At 43.5% G+C, this 17,750-nt stretch overlaps 1 protein-coding gene across 2 annotated transcripts in view; it reads right to left on the bottom strand.

The window, feature by feature from the left end:
- arhgef1 (Rho guanine nucleotide exchange factor (GEF) 1) overlaps positions 1–17,281 on the bottom strand; it is a 40,440-nt gene extending 23,159 nt beyond the window's left edge. Inside the window, exons 1-5 of one of the 2 annotated variants that reach the window (XM_070835016.1) lie at positions 17,105–17,281; positions 15,850–15,906; positions 3,063–3,149; positions 2,813–2,926; positions 961–1,059 (exon numbers count right to left, since the gene is read on the bottom strand). In XM_070835016.1, the coding sequence (XP_070691117.1) occupies positions 961–1,059; positions 2,813–2,926; positions 3,063–3,113 (264 nt within the window). In that variant the 5' untranslated portion in view covers positions 3,114–3,149; positions 15,850–15,906; positions 17,105–17,281. The remainder of the gene's footprint in view (positions 1–960; positions 1,060–2,812; positions 2,927–3,062; positions 3,150–15,849; positions 15,907–17,104) is intronic. The other variant, XM_070835015.1, reaches the window with a different exon arrangement.
- Between the last annotated feature and the right edge of the window lie 469 nt (positions 17,282–17,750).

Raw genomic sequence — 17,750 nt, 5'->3', positions numbered from 1 at the left:
CCTGACAGGAAGCTGTGGGGTCGGACAGACCGTCGGCCCAACAGGCCAACACACACGTACAGTAGATGAGCTTTGAGGAGGAAATCTAACGGAGAAGTGACAAAGGCCAGGTGGGTGGGGAGGAGTGCTGGAAAAAAACAGGAAGGGTCCTACACAGACACAGAATATAGACAGAGCCGACATAACGCTGTGCACCCACTAACCATGTGCACACAATGTCGTCCTCTCTCCTGAGTCCAACCTATTGACTATAGCTGAGCACTACATCAAATTCCTATTGATACAACACAGTGAGAAAAGAATATGATGTATTTATTGTAAACAGCAACAGCACTAACTGACCCAACAAGCAGAACTATCAAACACAAATAAAGAGACAGGCCATTGATGATCTCTAAGGGGAGATTTAATCCTTTAGTCTATCATTACAGGACTATTGGAAGTGCTTCAAACCACAAAACCATGCAAACATAAATTTGATAACTCAAGTCATACAGCATCTGCAACATCTGCTAAGGTAATCACAAGAAAATACAGAGTCCAAACAGTGCAATGGAGGTCTTAACAGATCAGAAAAGTTCCACCCCACCCGAGAAAAAGCTGTGAATTTCTTCCCCAAACCCGACACGCACATGAAACACCAAACGCAGAGCTGAAAGGAGCCGATTCCAAACACAGTCTAGGAAAATGGAATCAGATCTCGTAAGGTCACCAGACAAACCATTCCCTTTCACGAAGACAAAAGTGATTATCTAAATGCTGCATGTGTCTGGGTGCTCACACCCTACATTCATTTCTTTCTTGACTAACACGATTATTTTCACTTCACCTGAAATTTAATTTGTTGAAATTTTATTCATGGCAATCAGGTTCCTAATTCAAGTCCATTCGCATTCTGCTTTAAGCTGGCATACAGACAACATCTTACAGGGAATGCAGTATAGTGTCGGTCCTACTTACTGCACCCTTGTCCAAGAAAGTGTTGGTGAACTCCACAAACTGCTTCTTTGTCTCTTTGGCACTGAGGTTCCTCAAGAGGTCGGCATGGAGGTAACATAGCTGAGAAAGGGCAGATGGACAGAACGAATGAGTGAGTGCTGACGAACGTCGACAGCCTTTAATGTCCTGTGTGCTGTATTAATGCATTCCAAGGTTTCTGTGTCACACACATATGATCTAGTGGCATACCATTATATAGAAAATCTTAATTTCACTCACTTTTACCTGAATAATAGTCATTTCAGCAATAATCATGCACATACTTCCATCTCAATGACTTATTAAACACTATATTAACTGTCTTCTGCAGTATGTGGGATAGTGGCCACACACTACAATCATACAGTGATTCACTGATTCAACAATGACAGCTTTACTGTTTTTTTAAAACGGTGCCAAACTAACATGTTTTTCTATAAACACTCTACACTCCTGATGTTCTGACGGACTTCTATTCTCTAAGTGGACCTGTATGAGGTTAAGGGATAACAGGAGAGGGTGAGGGACGGACGGTGTGATGACTGTGGGAAGTGTAACAGTACCTGGGTGGGTCACAGTGTCTGCATGCAGAACAAAGGGGAAAGGACAGGCATGCTTTATATCAGCTCTGACATATACATAGTCACACGCACACACACGCACGCACACGCACGCACACGCACACACACGCACGCACACACACGCACGCTTTCTTCCCAGGTAACTGTTTGTCTGATCATTTTTTTGCAGGCACTGGATTTATCTCATGTCCCACACTTGGTTGATTGGGGCTAAAGCTTTGTCACTCCACAGAAAACCTGCAGCGTGACATTAACCACTTGTTCTACTTTCAGCTGTTTTAGTTAATATGTCTAAACTAGGACTTCTGTCTGACTGCTTGTATTACTCAGCCTAATGAACAGTGCTGACCAGAGGAGCAGCCAAACACCCCAGTTTGTGAATTAAATGTTAATAAGACCCAGGTTGTAAGGATAAAAGGAATAGTCCTTTATGTTCAAGTGCTATAAAATGCTGTTCTGTTGCTACAGGTAGATGAAGAATCCTCAACAACCACACAATTAGTATCTCAAACCATGAGCAATTAATTTTCATCATCATTTTTACCACAGCTGTGCAGCTCTTTAAACCTCCAAGTGGATTAGGAGTCTATGTGGCCTAATGGTCAAGATTAATACCATACGACTGCAAAGTCCCAGGTTCAGTTCCTTTGTGCACATCATACCCCTTCTCGTTCTCTCTCTCTTTTCATTTGCTGTCCTCATCTGTGCTCACAGTATCAAATACATGCAAAATGCATAAAAGTTATTTAAAAGAAAAAAACTAACTTTTATGCAGATCTGTGAATAAAATTAAATATTAAATCTATCATCGGTCTGACATGCTCAGTCAGTCAGTATGGGCAACTTCTACATACTGCCCTTATTAAAGGTATCAGGTATCTTTCTGTCCAAATGCATACATGATATGGCTTCAATTAACTTTACAGTACTTACAGTTGGCTTATGCAATGAATATTTTTGATAATTTTTACATCTTAAAATGTATTTGTTTTCTGCCGCTTGTCTAATTCAACAACACCTAAACAACATTTAGGTTACTTTTTTTTCCAGTAATAGTAGACAAAAACAGAGAAAGAAAGCTTCAGTCCTCAAAAGACAGTTCACACCTCAGCGCATTAAGAAGTCATTACATGTAGAAATTGAAATAGACACGTGTCTGTTTTGTCAGGCTTGTAGGAGATGGATGACTGAAAAACGTGGCTGACACATCCTGTGTAGGCACAGTATTGCATTACATGAGTTGTAGTTCTCACCACAGGAGCTGGGTCAAACTGTAGAATGACATGTTGCAAGAAGACCAGCAGGTGGGTCGGCCGCTCCTTCAGCTGGTCAATGCTGTTGAAGTGTGCGCACTGGTCATCCACCGCCTGAGCGAGAGAGACAGAGAACACACAAACAGAGCAAAGACACAAGTGAGATAAGAAAAAGACATAAGGACAACAAAATATGAGGTGATGGTGACATTTTATTTGACTGTCACCTGCCACTGTTTTATTCACTCACATCAGTCAGATCATTCTCGAAATCCTCATCCTCAGCCCCGATGATGCTCATGGCTGGGTTAGAGCACTGAGCCCCAAACACACCCTGCTATGGAGACAGAGAAAGAGACGAGAAGTGGAAGAGAGGGAGAGGGAGGGGAGGAGCACAAGACAATTAGAGAACATTATGTGCTATACTTTGAACCGGTAGGCTACCTCTTTGACATCCTGAGCCCCCGCTGAGCAGAGCCAGACATAAAGCCAGATTAAGGTTTGGACACTGAGCTATTTAAGTGAAAATTAACATCAAGCAGAAAGAGGGAAACGGTCCCAGCATCCAATCTCACCTCCTGAAGAGAGAGTGAGAGACAAACCTGGAGTGTCACAATGCGTATGGCCCTTGAAGTAAGTAGGATCCCATTTATATGAGCCAAGCAAGTCAAACAAATATAAAGCATCAGCCACAGGTAAAGTAAATAGAGTTTTGAACTTTTTTCACTGACAAATAACTTTAACAAAGCAATATTCACAGTATTTGGTTGTGCTCAGTAAAGCTTATTCTCTGTTGAAATAACCTGTTATGCTGCCCGGAATGGGACACTGGGAAAATGAATGATACTGAACTGATTATGAAGCTGATTATAAACTGTTCTTAACTAAATAATTTTGAGTATTTTAGTAATATGGGGATTTTCTGTGAAATACCGAAGTCCTGTTTTCCCCCAGGCCACACTAAAACATTTAGTTTAGGAGTTGAAATCAGGAGGGAATAATTCAGTGTTTTACATGCATTGCAAAACAGCATTTTCGATTTGAGCTTTCTCTGAACTGTGGGCAAATTTCGCCTCTGGAAATTGTTTTTACAGATTCGTGTTGGTTTCAGTAATACACTCAGAGGAAAATGCTCCCTTGACTGCCATTATGTCAACATTTCAGATCTAAAAATGTAAATTAACAAATCTGAAATGAAAAAGGTTCAGGCCAATCCTTGCCTTTGAAATCCCTGACAGGGAAAAAATGCATCAGCGCGGGTGACCAATTTACCCCCACCCTTCAGAAACAACGCCACTTCCCCTGCACGTATACGCACCCAAAATACACAAACAACACACAGACTCATGTATTCAGTCCTCTGAAGGTTGCAGACCCACTACCGCTACCAGGGAACACCCAGACACACACACAAAGACTCACCAACACACATCAAAAAACACCAACAGCTACACAGTGCAACATTGTCCACTGCTAGGTGAAGACAGGGGGCAGAGGATAAGTACAGAGCCAAAGAGTATGAGTCAAAGGCAAAGTGTGTCCAATAGTCCCTATAAGGAAAGAAAGCCTTAAGAAACGTAAGGAGCATTTTGGAAGATTTCATCAGAAGGTAATTTTATAGATTGAAAATTATGAATAGTGCTCCATAGCTTTGCATATCCACATTTCATTACCATTTTGTATGAGGGTTTTGAATGACAGTAGCTGAAGGTCAATATTCAGTACAGGGTTGGATGATATGATGATACGAACCTTCATGTAACCTGAGATCCTTCAGCAATGGCCTCTTACCATTTTAACCACTATATTTGAAATTTTGAGTCTTCTTTCACACTTTTGTATTTAGTTGTAACTGTAGTGGTTGATTGTGGCTTTACACTGTAAGGCCCTTTGTAACTTCTGTTTGCTAAAGTGCTGTACAGATAAAATAAAGATATAAAGATTGGTTACTTTATCTGAACGGAATTTGTTCTTTTAAAGCAAGCCTATCTAACATACTCAGGTAATTCATGTAGTGTACGTTCTCTGTTTCTCCACACTAAATAATGTAAAAAGAAATTCTAAATCAAGCGGATTGGACATGCAGAATTAACTAAAACTAATGATGGAATCTGATTTGGTAATACAATTGATTTGGAATAACACAGTGGCTGAGAAGGAAGTGAAAAATCACTTAGTGGTTAGAGTTTATGAGGAAATTGGACCGTGTATACGACCACGATTCAATTCATGGCTTAAATACAGCGTGTATGTGTACAGTGGTATTTGGGACAGTCAACAAATGCTTTGAGGTCAAGGTGAGTTCTTGTAACAAGAGAGAGAGAGAGAGAGAGAAGCAGAGCTGATAGCCGGGGAGAGAAATAGGGAGAGAAAAAGAAAGAGAGACAGAGAAACCGAGGGACAGAAAGAGAATGTGTTCATTTATGGCTACATCCAGTGGGCTGCGGGTTGAGAAAGGCCAGTGTCAGAGCAACATGCGTAGGAGGGGTTAGCCAAACAGTGAGACATGGGCCTGTCAGAGCCATGAACACACATCTACATGGCCATACGCACTCACACACAGGGACACACCTCCTCTCTTTCTCACACACACACACACACACACACACACACACACACACACACACACACACACACACACACACACACACACACACACACACACACACACACACACACACACACACACACACACACACACACACACACACACACATTGAGCTCCTCACCAAAACGAAACCGCCAACGCCGACAAGGTTATCTCACCATGACAACAACAGCTATAACCGACTACTGCTGCAAAAGCGGATTTAGCCATTTCCTGGTGGAAAGATAAAATGCTTTCAGTGAAAACTTTTTTCTTGCACAGCGTACAGTCCTAATGACAGGTGCATAGGACCAACACTTCTGTCAGAAATCCTGAAAAATGTCAATCAGTAGTGTTAACTGTATCTTGTTGTTACTTAGAGAATCATTTATCAGATTATTATGTCAGTTATAACACCTACTTTGTTTATACCACGTTATCTTCTTTAATTTGTATAACCCAACATCGCAGACTTGATAAGGTCAGATAAGGTCTCAGATTTGAGGAAGATCTCTCAAACCTCTAAGCCCCCTTGACGGTGAATGACTTCTGTTTCCGCCTCAGTTAACTGTCAAATTTCAATTAAGATGCAGAGAAGCTGAGGGTGCTTGTGAAGCCTTGAGGAAAGCTGATACTTATGAAAACATTGCTGCTACTATGCTGAACTAGTGATCACAGCATTTCAGCCTCCTCATTACGGGCGATGCTGAAGCCAATCCCTCGTATAGAGGACACGTGTTCATACTGTGAGAGATAAATTGGAGTAGTCAGGGGGAAGCTAATTGCGGTCGCTCAGAGGGGAGTGGGGAAGGTCAACTCTGCTCCGCATTTAAAGAGCACAAGATTGTAGAGGGGCAAGAGTGCGAGCCTCCTCCGTCCAGAAGGAGCCAAGTGGTACATTCCAGCATATGGCACAGTTCAGACAACAGATGGAGACAGTCTGAGAGTTTCCGCAGTAACCAGAGCCTCTTCCCTTCACCTCGGTTAGTACACGATAGCTGGTCTTAGCTCCAATTTGCGAGGGTCTATCCTGGCTGGTACAGACGTTGCAGGGGTGGGGGGTGGGTGGGGGGGAGACCACCACCATGCAGTATTTGAACGGCGCGTCCCAGAAGAGCAAAGATCAGCTCTGGCGCTCCTGAGAGTCGGCAGCTGACCCCCGCCCGCCCGCCTGCCTGCCTGCCCACCCCGCGCTCCCCTCCCTCCAATCACATTCCAGTTCTAACTAAAGTGTCAGGTGGCATCAATCCAGTGATAGCCATCAAGCGTACGTGCCTTTGTGTGTGTGTGTGGGTTAAGACTGCGCACATGTGTGGGAGGGGGCCATTCCTGTGCAATTGTGGGGAGCTGCCGGTGAACGTGTGTGCTATATGACAACTGGTCTTTACAACAGCATTCCTGTGCATCTCTGGGGTGACAGGGCCAAGCTCTAATGCTGGATATAAGCAAAGGGGAAAAAAACACAGCACCTGTTTAATTGAGCTCCTGAACATTAGGATGATGTTGCAGCACAGTTTTAGCGTTTCATATTTCCACCAGGTCACTAAAAGGTCACTGTTGCATCAGCTCCAGAGCCCGCATCCATTGTGAAACCGTTAAAACACCATTTTAGTAAAACCCCTCAGACCAAGAAGAGAGGAGGAGCCAAAATGTGACCTCACCCCAAGGTAGGCATCTTCAGCATCCATACCGCAACGGTGGGAGGTGGGGGTCCCACACCTGTCAAACGGTGACTGTCAGAGAGGAGTGGTTTAGGTGAGCTGGACCACATCGAACCATACAGTGCTTATTCATGCAGGTGCTCCAGTGTTGCACCACAAAGTGTTATGAATAGACGTGTGCCAGTATCATGTTTTTCAGAGCCAACCAGAGGGCAAAGATCATCGTTAATTGGATTAGCAAACAGTGCTTTAGCCCATTGTTGCATGCCAGCTGCATTCAGTGTTTTTATCGCCTTTATTCATTCAGCAAAAGGAATCTCCACACAGGCCACTGACCTTTAACCCCACAGTTTAAGATGTCACTTCAAAGCAAGTGGTCTAAAACAGACAAATCATTAAAGGGAAGACATGTGCAGGCTGCAAACACTACAAAAGTAACTTCCTGTAGATTTGATCTGACAGGTTTTCTCATAATACGGCTTTTTACACATGATCACATGGTCTCAGCAGAGACTAAGCGCCAAAAGTACAGATATACACACACGCACACGCACACACACACGCACGGGTGATTTATAAATAAGTAACTTAAAGACTTAAAGATCCCAACCTGACATATTTCAATATATATAAAACACTATGTCTCTTGCTACCTCATGGTCAGTGGTAACCTGATTAGACATGTTTTGGAAATATTCTGCAGCATGAAGGATAAAGCTTTAAATTATTTGAACTTTCAGGGCAGAGCGAGTGACCAAAAACACTAGATCAGTAAAAAGGTTCCAGCTGGTGAGAGAACACTCAGCATATATTTTCCTGTACTGAAAACAGTAAACTTAGAGCTTCCCACGTTCAATTACTAGATGCACCTGGCCACTGAATCCATTGTATAAGCATGGGTCACTGTTCTCTTCTTACACTAGTCACAATAGTCTGTGTCCTGTCCTCTATATGCTATGAGGGCAGTGTCCAAAAATAGCCCGGCAGCTAATGGCTATAGCATGCTGTGTTTGTACTGCTGTTTATCTGGCCCTCTCATCAGGCCACAGCCTCATTAGCAGTGACTGGGGGATTCCTACCAGCACCACTGCTCCTCCAGCGGCTGCTCCCTAAGGCGCCTGAGCAAAAGAGGAGGAGAAAAAAACAAACAAAAAACTGGGGGACTGGAAGGTGGCAAATGGGGAGGCATACAGACAGGAAGTGGGTGTCATTTCCTCAGGAAGCTATCAGAGCCGTTTCTTGTATGACCTATCAGATGAAAAGAGAGACAAAGAGAAAAAGAGAGAGAGAAAGCGAGACGGAGAGAAGGGGAGAAAGACAGAGAGATTGAGAAAAGATGAAAAAATAAGGCAGGCAGCACTGCATCAAATAAACCGCATTTGCCACTTGTCTAAGTTCACGTGGGAACCAGAAAAGGAAGTTACTGCACAGCAGGAAAAAAACCCAGTGATGAACGAATGAGGAACAGAGAGTTCACGAGAAAAGAGTGTGAACAGGAGAGGTTGGCCTAAAAGTGCAGGTTTTACATGCACAGGAAAGAGAGCGTGGAGAAGGAATTAAAAGAGGGGACACACTGAAGCAGGAAATGAAAAACAAGGCAGTAACATTGGAAAGAAAGAAAAAACAGGCAATGGAAACATAAGTGCGAGAAACTGTGGAAAGTCTAACAAGCACAGAAGCATCCAGAAACGACTACAACCTCTGCATCTGCTGTAAAATACAAAATACTCACTGGATGCTTTCAACCCAGACCAAATGGTTTTGGCTATTCTTGGCAGAGTTGACAGCGAGTTTGTACCGCAGAGAAAACAGTGTAAACATGCTCTATGGTCTGTGCAATTTTTCAGTATATCAACCACGTCCATGTCACAATTGTGAGGCAAATTACACAATAAAAACAATCGAGTGCAAATGCGCAAATTCAACTATACAAAAAGAATAAGTGAACGCAATATTCTGATATTTGTTTGTAGACACAACTCACAGGCAAACGCTGTTCCAAAGGTGACACTCCACTAAATTTAAGCACAAAGTTCAATTTGCACATCGCGAAAAGCATTACGCAGCCCGTGTAAACAGCAGAACGTGGTGTAGACTTTAGACATGAGGCTTTAAAAAAAAAAAACCTGCGTTGAAAATATGTGGGTATTTACCAGGCTCTGATCAAAGGTAGTATGGAGTTGCATTATGGGATGACACATTGTGACTGACAGTCATGATATCTTGACTATGACCTGCCTTCTTTGAACTGTCTTACATAAATTATTGAAAATGTAGAAGACAAAAAAAAAAAACTGGATTACCCCTTTATTAAAAGTGAACGGTTTAGCCTGACAGAGCATCTTAAACTATTCTCCAAACAGTGGCTTGATTAGAGATAGGCCTGTATCACCTCAGAGAGATAAGACGTGTCAAGATAAGGCGTAACATGACTGAATGTCTGCGCGTTGGTTCAACAAGTACAAGGGCAACAGAGTAGTCGACTGAACATTACAGAGGGCAAAGTTATCCCAGAAATCTCGTCACCGCAGCGACAGTAAGCAAACACCGGAGGAGGGGACGCACTGTGAGATACTGACGATAGTGTAGCACAGCAGAGTGTGTGTACGAGGGAAGGGACATCAGTGCATGTGTGAGAGAGGGAGTGGCTCGTCTTTTTGAATACAGCATCCCTTTTTCTTCTACCATCCCTTCTTTCAGTATATTTCACCTCTCTACATCTTCTGATTCATTTTCCTTTTCTTTCTCCGTCTGTCAAGTGTCCTCCTTCGTCTCCTCCACCTTTACCCCACAATAAAGCGGCCCCTTGTACGATCGCTCCAAGACAGCCTGCGCATTCATGGCCGGCAGACAAGGGCCAATTATGTAATTTAACGACCATTACGTAGTGGCTAAAATAAGATTATGGCCAACAGCGCAGGGAGAACACAGGAAGGTCTTTTCATTGCTTCACAGAATCCTAACTTACGTGTTGTTCATTGTTTTCAGCTGTAAGTTGTTTTTTTTTGTTGATTTCCAAAGGCTTGGAAAATTAAGAATGAAAGAGAATAACAAAAACATGCACCCTCCTTACCCTCACCGCAGAACATAGAACCAAAAATAGAAACACACACACCAAGACAGCTGGTTTATACAGTAAGATGTAACCAGAGGAATCGGGTATTATAATGGGGTAATCACACATAAAACTCTAAGACCTACATGGATATGTGTATCCATGCTAGTCCACTCCGAGGGACTTGGGCCCATTATCTCCAACATGTTTCAGAAAGGGCTCCCGAATATGGAACAACTTAAATGATTTGTCCCTGAGCCAGAAGCTTATGAATACTAATGGGATAAGTTTCACAACAGAAATCCAGTGTGAAACCGCAGGGACAGAGTTTGAAATCCACTGAAGAGGAACACATCTCCCTGCGCTAAAAAGAAGCACCTTAGGCAGCTCCAGCGAGGAGTGGCTGAGGCTGTACTGTACTCCCAGACTACAGAAAATATGTTCCAGGGGCCATTTTGTTTCTTAAACATAATATCAAACTTCCTTACAAACTTTGCTCTGAAAGTAAATACAGTGGAACCTACAGCATATACTCTGGATAACCTTGAATTGCAACTTCCTGGCTTTAAGCAACCCAAGAAGCCTCACCAAACACAGTCCCACTCATCAAAAAAGTATGCTGAACCCTTGTGGGTTTCGAAATTTGCACCACTGACATGTCTCCTCTGAGTTCTACTGCAATGACCTTTCCTTGATCTGATTTCATTTGGATACAACCGCTGCACAGAATCATTGACCTTCTCTTCATATGATTTCAGCTGAGCAGACATTGCTCTCAGAGGCTTTTAATGACAGTGGACAATCCCCATCCCCCTCCAATCTCAGCGCAAGACTTCCCATTGTTTCGAGGTTGACATTAAACGAGGTATCCCGAACAACAAGCTACTGCTGAACCTCCTCCCTTCTTCACGCACGCAGCCGTGCACGTACACCGAAGCTGAACGCACCCTCTCTTCATTTTGTTGGGTCTCTCCTTAGAGCCAAAGTACACTTCACTTTCCTGCTCTAACAAGCTGCCACCCCCACCCAAACCCACCCCCGTCTCTCTCTCTCCCTCTCCCTCCCTGTCCCCATATAGAGGTCACTGGCTTCATGGAAACATTTGATAGGCCGGGGCCAATCGACTGGCATGGATTGGCAGTCCACAGTGAACCTCCAGCTTGGCCTAACTAACTGCTTCCGTGTGTGTGTGTGTGTGTGTGTGTGTGTGTGTGTGTGTATGTATGTGTGTGTGTCGATGGAGCAGTAATTGCTGAGGCCAAACACAGAAACCTCTGATTTAGCAACAAAGACTGCTCCGCATTCATTCAAACGTGTGTGTTGTATGTGTGTGTTCAGCGTTTAGCTGCAGATTTCCAGATGATACCAAACAAAACAGCAGCAGGCTGATACTGGATATTTTTGGAAGGAATTTAGCCTGCCCAGAATCAAAGTCTCTGAGGTCAAACATGCCTCTGTACTTGCACACAAGCACACCTTGGTTCATGATGCTAAACTCGTGCCAATAGCGTGCAATCCAGATAGGCAACATTCTTCTCTCAGGATAGGCTCAGGATAACGAAAAACAAGGGATAACTCAGTCTTTGGCCAAGACGGTTCTCTGTGCTGATCATAATCAATGCTTTCCCTTAACATTTAAATCCATATCTACAAAGAAATGACATCGAATCAAACAAGAGAGCGGATAACTTCCATATCTGAGAGTCTATAGCTAAAATATCTTTTACATTTTATACATTTGACTTAAAAAGGTTAATGCACACCTTGAGTTTCTTGTAAACAGGTGTTTAGGAGAAAATGTCCAAAAGCAAGAGAGGGACAAAAAGAAAACCCCTTTATTTTATAAAGGTTTTTGCCAGTAAGAGGACAATGTGTGGGGTTTTTCTTTTCTCCGCTCATATTTTGTATATTTAAAATATGTATGTAAAATAATATATCTATATTTTTTTTTCTTCTTCTTTAATCGATCGCACCAGAATCAGAGATATTGTCTTTTGTATTCCACACATTCCTCTTACTTGTCAAAAACTGCTGCCTACTTTACCCACAAGGCTAGTGTGCTATGCTAACAGTGGCTAATGTAGCTGCAAGTCTCAAGCAGAGAGGAGGAACCCGCTACAGAGTCTGGCAAACACACTTCTTCTAAACTCCACACCCACAGATTTATTTCATTTTCAGACTTGTAGCTTTCAGCCTCAACATCACTTGAGGTAATTTGTCAGATTTCGTACAGCTTCCTCTGGAGCCACGGAAGGCTTTATACAACCTTTTTTTTTTTCCACATATGCAGCAGTACTCCCCAAAACCTAAAAAGGTGCCTAGTATTAAGAATGGTTACACAATGCACAGGTGCACTTTAGAGCTGAAATCGTTAACCAATCAACTGATCAAGAGAAAATTAATCTGCAACAATGTTCAATCAATCTTGTTAGTAATTATCAGGCAAAAATGCCAAAAATTCACTGGTTCTAACTTTGCAAATGTGAGTAGTTTCTGGCCTTTTATGGTAGTAAAACTGAATATCTTTGGGTCAATGTGTGCTTCCCTTTAGGGCTGCAAATAGCTTTTAATTACCCAAATACTGATATAACAAAGCACTACAGGAACACGTGGCAACTAATGACGACAGGAGCTAATAAAGCAGCATCAGCACCAAACATCATAGTTACATTCAAACAATAAAATGGTAAACTTTGCCAAAGGAAACTAGACAATTGGTGGTATTGCATTATAAATAAAATGATAATATATCATTACAAATAATGATGGAAAATATGAGGTATTGTGTTGTAACATTTAAATCGTGCTAGAGCATCTTGTATCTTTCGTGATGTTTTTTTTACAATATGACAAATAAAAGACTCCTTTTTGCTAAGAAAGGCCTGGGTGCTAACATGTACCCAGCACACAGGCCGCACACACTCCCTCAGACTGGACGACCTTTAACCCCACCACCCATGTATGGTCCCTCCATACCCCCCCAGCTTTCACTCCCCAAGAGTAAACATCATCTGCGGAGTCTAGTCTCGCTTTTTCCACCCTGACCCTCAAATGAAAGAGCTCATTCTCTGTTTCCTCGCTCTCTCTCGCTCGCACACTCTCCGTCACACCAGCTTTCCAGCCATCTCTCTGACTCACACTTGGACAGACAGATGTAACTCTTTCCATTTACTACCTTTTTTCACAGCGTGAGGACCACGCTGCTGCAGCACTAGCACAAAGTCCTCTCATCGTTTAGTGTGAACACTCACACTGAGAATGGCTGCAGTCACTTTGGCCCCTGAAGGAGTCATTCAGTTGGGGGGGGGGGGGGGGGGGGGTCACAGCTGCACACACATGACGCACACATGCACACTCTTTGACCACACATAGTGTGAGCAGGGAGCATTGTCTAGTTTGCCTGCAGTGTGTGGTGAATGACAGCAGAGAGGTGACAGAGACTGGCAGGTGAACACACTGGGCTGCCTGTGAGAGCCACTTCCAACTTCCAACGCATCGTCCTGTGGATGAGCTGGTAGCATATGATTACTGAACAGTGGCACTTATGTTTTAGCTTTACAATGAGCGGTCTGAAATTACTCATGAAAACAATAATCAATGTTTTGTCTACATTAAAAACACTTTGTCAGCTCAGACAAAAGGCTTCTGTTTGGCTAGAGGAGCTGCGATGCCCTTATAATATGTTATTACACGGCTTTGTTGAATACTCAATTCTGATTGGACAAGAACAGCATTCTATGGTCCATTATTTCAGATGTTGCCATCGACGCCAGAAGAGATAAGATCATTTCTACATCAATAAAAGTATTTTTAAGTCAGTATTCTGTGTCAAATTATTGATTTCTTAAGTATGAAGCCTTGTAATAAGCGGGATAATGTACAGCCAGCGGCGGCTATTATTGCGAAAGGAACCCCTTTGGACGCAAAACCTGTCAAAACCTGTCATCATCCTGTCAGGTTTCATTTTGCAGTAATGAGCGGCTCCCTGTACATTATCCCTTATTAACCCTTATGATGTCATAGCGATATCATCGGGGTACCTCGGCTCGGGTTTGGAAGACTAAAACCTTATAACAGAAAACATGCATGAAACTATGGGTGTGGAATTTTGGGTGTGGGCATTTACCAGGTTGCATTGTGGGAACTGTAGGATCACATGTTTTTGGAGATTGACCCATACTGAGCACAAAAGGTCAGGATACCTCGGCCTCTGCTGCTTGTCTGCCAACAGTGTAGATCCCTGGAGTTACCCTTTAAGCCCCTTTAGGAAGCACTATAGCATCACACCCATGAATAGCAGCCATGTCTGCGTCCTAGAATTTTCTCCCCATTTACTACAGAGTGTATGAATGTTGTGTTTTAGCCTTTTTGGTAAAGGTCTGTTTTACAGGAGACATTTCGACTTGTCATAGTAGAAAAAGCACAGGTGTTTGTAAGAACATGAACACTGACTCCGCTCTACTCTAGTGTCCCTGTAAGCCACAACAGTGTGATCCAGCAAGACCCAGAAACTGAAGCAGCTAAATGGAATTCAGCCGTCGGTCATTTTATTATTTAAACCTGTGCTTTTCTTAGTGGAAAAAAGTGTTTTTAAAATCTGTTTTTATGCAGCTGTCTTAGGCAGGTCTACCTTCCCTCAGTGTGACAAAATCGTATGATAGAGGGAATGTTTTGTTAATTCATTTAAGGAACAATTTACAGATGAAATAACCAGACATGAATGCCTGCTCGGGGCTATTCCAGCTAATAATCCAGAAAATACTGGACAAATTGAGGTGCATGATGCTTATTCACAGCATTCCCTGCAAATGGCCAACCACAACCACAGCCGTGGAAGGAATTATTCTATTCTTATTCTAGCCCTTACAGTGCGTCACCTCGCTCAGCGCTGAGGTGAACTGTGGTTCCAGGTGTAGATGTGTCACACGCACAGTGCAGCATAACCAACATCCTATGCACTTGCACACACACGCTCAAACACACTCTTTTGTAACTTCACCGCAACTCAGCCACTGAGCTCCGTCAGAAGGAATCAGTAGATTTCACTGCTGACCTGTGGAGAGAAGAAGAGCAGCCCAGTCTGCTCTGTCTCTCATTATCTGCTGCCTGTGCGTCAATCTAACTGCAGCCAGAGAAGAATACCTGTGTTCCCTTTGAAGTCCAGGCCTGACTACAGTAAATTATTAGCTTGCCTGCAACACAGCTCCAGGCCCTTAGGACACCCCCTGGCTGTTCCACTGTAGGTGCCATTACCTGTCATTCCAGTTGTTGGGTATCTCTCATAGAGGCTAATATAGAGGCTTAGGCCTCACTGTAGCCCCTATCCAAGTTTATCTTCCTACTCTCCGAGAGACAGCGAATGTGGGTGAGTTTACGTAGGCCTGTAATAATAGAGAGAGTGAGAGACAGGGAGCGAGAGAGCAGCACAGCAACTCAGATTAAATAGCCAACATTCCTTTAAAAGGAAGAGAAGGTAGCCTTTGGGCTCCAGACAAGCCTGTACTTGTAAAACGTAAAACGTAGAGAGAGAGAGAGAGAGAGAGAGAGATGACAAGTGCAGTGCTCCTCTAGTCTAGCAGAGCGTAACAGGAAGTGGCAGGGCCTGCTTCACATGGGGCCTCTGGGGTTCGGCGGCTGGCTGGAAACACGTTACACTCTCCGAAACCGCCAGCTGCAACGCCCTTAACACACACACACACACATGGCACCGTCTAATAATTAGAATAATACTCACTAGAGTGATGAGTTTGCTCAGACGGAGCTCGTGCTCGCAGGCCGAAACCCCGGAAGACTGAAAGTCATAGAGGCACATATAAGACAAACTGGCCTAGCAGCCTGGCATTAAAAAAACATTGCTATTCTTTGAGGAGTGATTAATGAAAACATGTCTGCTCACTGGCAAGCACAGCCCACGCTGTTCCAGCCTCCTTTACTTAATGACTGCAGTGAGATAATGAAGCCGCACTAGATGTACAGTAATTGCAGTTTCCTGTGAACGCAGGAAACTCTCGCCTATTCTGCACAGGCGATGCCCTCTGTTTCACAAGGCAAAATCATCATGGGTAATCAATGGCACGCAGACACTAATTACTGAACAGTCTGCACTGAAAAACAGCCACTCTATAGGGGCTTGATCAGATGAGTGAGTAGTATAGGAAGAGAGGAGGGGGACTCCTGTTACACTGTGCAGCAGGTCTGTAGAACTCCCTCCTCGTTGCCCTAAAACAATGCTGACATTATAAATAAGAGGAAAACTAAAAGCTTGATCTGGCACTGATTACCTAAGTCTCTGTAATCACGGTGCTGAGGGTGCTTGATCCAAATGCACAGAGCAGAAAACAGCCACACACACAAAAAAAGGGGGCAATTTAAGAAGAAGCAGAAGCAGAAGCAGGCTCATACTCTTGTGGCTGTGTTTGCCCGTGCAGAGACACCCACAGCACTCCTGTGATACATGACAGAGGGATGCTCTCGCAAAGAAGATACATAAAACTTCACAAGGTCACCGCAAATGCCACAACATAACTCCCTTTGAGAACATTAAAGTGATTTGTAGTTTGGGATCAGACCTAAATGAGTCAAGTCGCAGAGTCCTGCAGCGTCCGTGCCTCTGACACTCACTAAAAGTTGCCTGTTAAGAGTCACTTTTGTTCCGCCGCCACACTCATGAACCAAAATGTTAAATTAGCCCGTTATCAGCTGTTTTTTTTCTTCTTCTTCTTCCTCCTTTTTCATCCACAGAGGACGGGATATGTAGTGCAGCCAGCCGAGCACAGCATTCCTCTATGTGGACCCTGCCGTCTGCAGCTCGGGCTACAGAGGAGGTGGAGGTGGAGGTGGAGAGGTGGAGAGGGGGAGGGGGAGGGGAGGGGAGGGGGGGACGAGCCATTTCTCTCGGTTAAAACAAAATATTCACGACGACTATAAATTCACCACACAGACACGTAAAAGTTCAGCGTTCACGCGCGGCGTTAAAATGATTTACTCACCCGTAAACACGGAGAAAACGACAGGCGAAGCGTCTGATAGGTTTCCTGTTCGAAAGTTGTCGTGTGTCAGTGGGAAAAAAAAAACATTGTACGCGGAAGTAACGAAAAAAAAAAAAAAAAAAAAAAAAACAGCAGCAGCGATTAGAAATAAAAGGTACAGATGCAGCGTGACGAAATGACCTACCAGCGAGTCTCTGTCTGCCACATTAAAGTGGTTTTAGTGCTGCTGTTCGCCTCTTTGTGTTGTCCGCCTCGGCTGTCATTTACTTTGATAAAAGTGAGGAGTTTGTTTCCGCGCTGTGTTACACAGTAAGTTGTCCCCATTGAGTCCGAGCCACTGTGCTGTAACATGGCTTGTGTGTGTGTGTGTGTGTGTGTGTGTGTGTGTTAAAAGGACACTTCAGTCTTCATGTCACAGTGTTGAGTCTGTTAAATCCACCATGAAACACTCCTCTGAGTGTCTCACATTATCAATAACTGTATACTAATCAGCCAGTTTCCTACATTAACTGACTCCCATCCCATCACCAGCGGGCCTGTTTATGTCCGCAGCTTATTTACTCCGAAACAAACTATATCTACAGCATTATGCATACATTAAAAAAAAAGACTTTTATTATTCATTCTTTTAACAACAGTCATAATA

The sequence above is a fragment of the Pempheris klunzingeri genome, chromosome 8 (genome assembly GCF_042242105.1).
Source record: "Pempheris klunzingeri isolate RE-2024b chromosome 8, fPemKlu1.hap1, whole genome shotgun sequence".
Lineage (NCBI taxonomy): Eukaryota > Metazoa > Chordata > Actinopteri > Acropomatiformes > Pempheridae > Pempheris > Pempheris klunzingeri.
The sequence above is the reverse complement of the archived record's forward strand: the minus strand, read 5'-3'. Positions and strand labels throughout refer to the sequence as shown.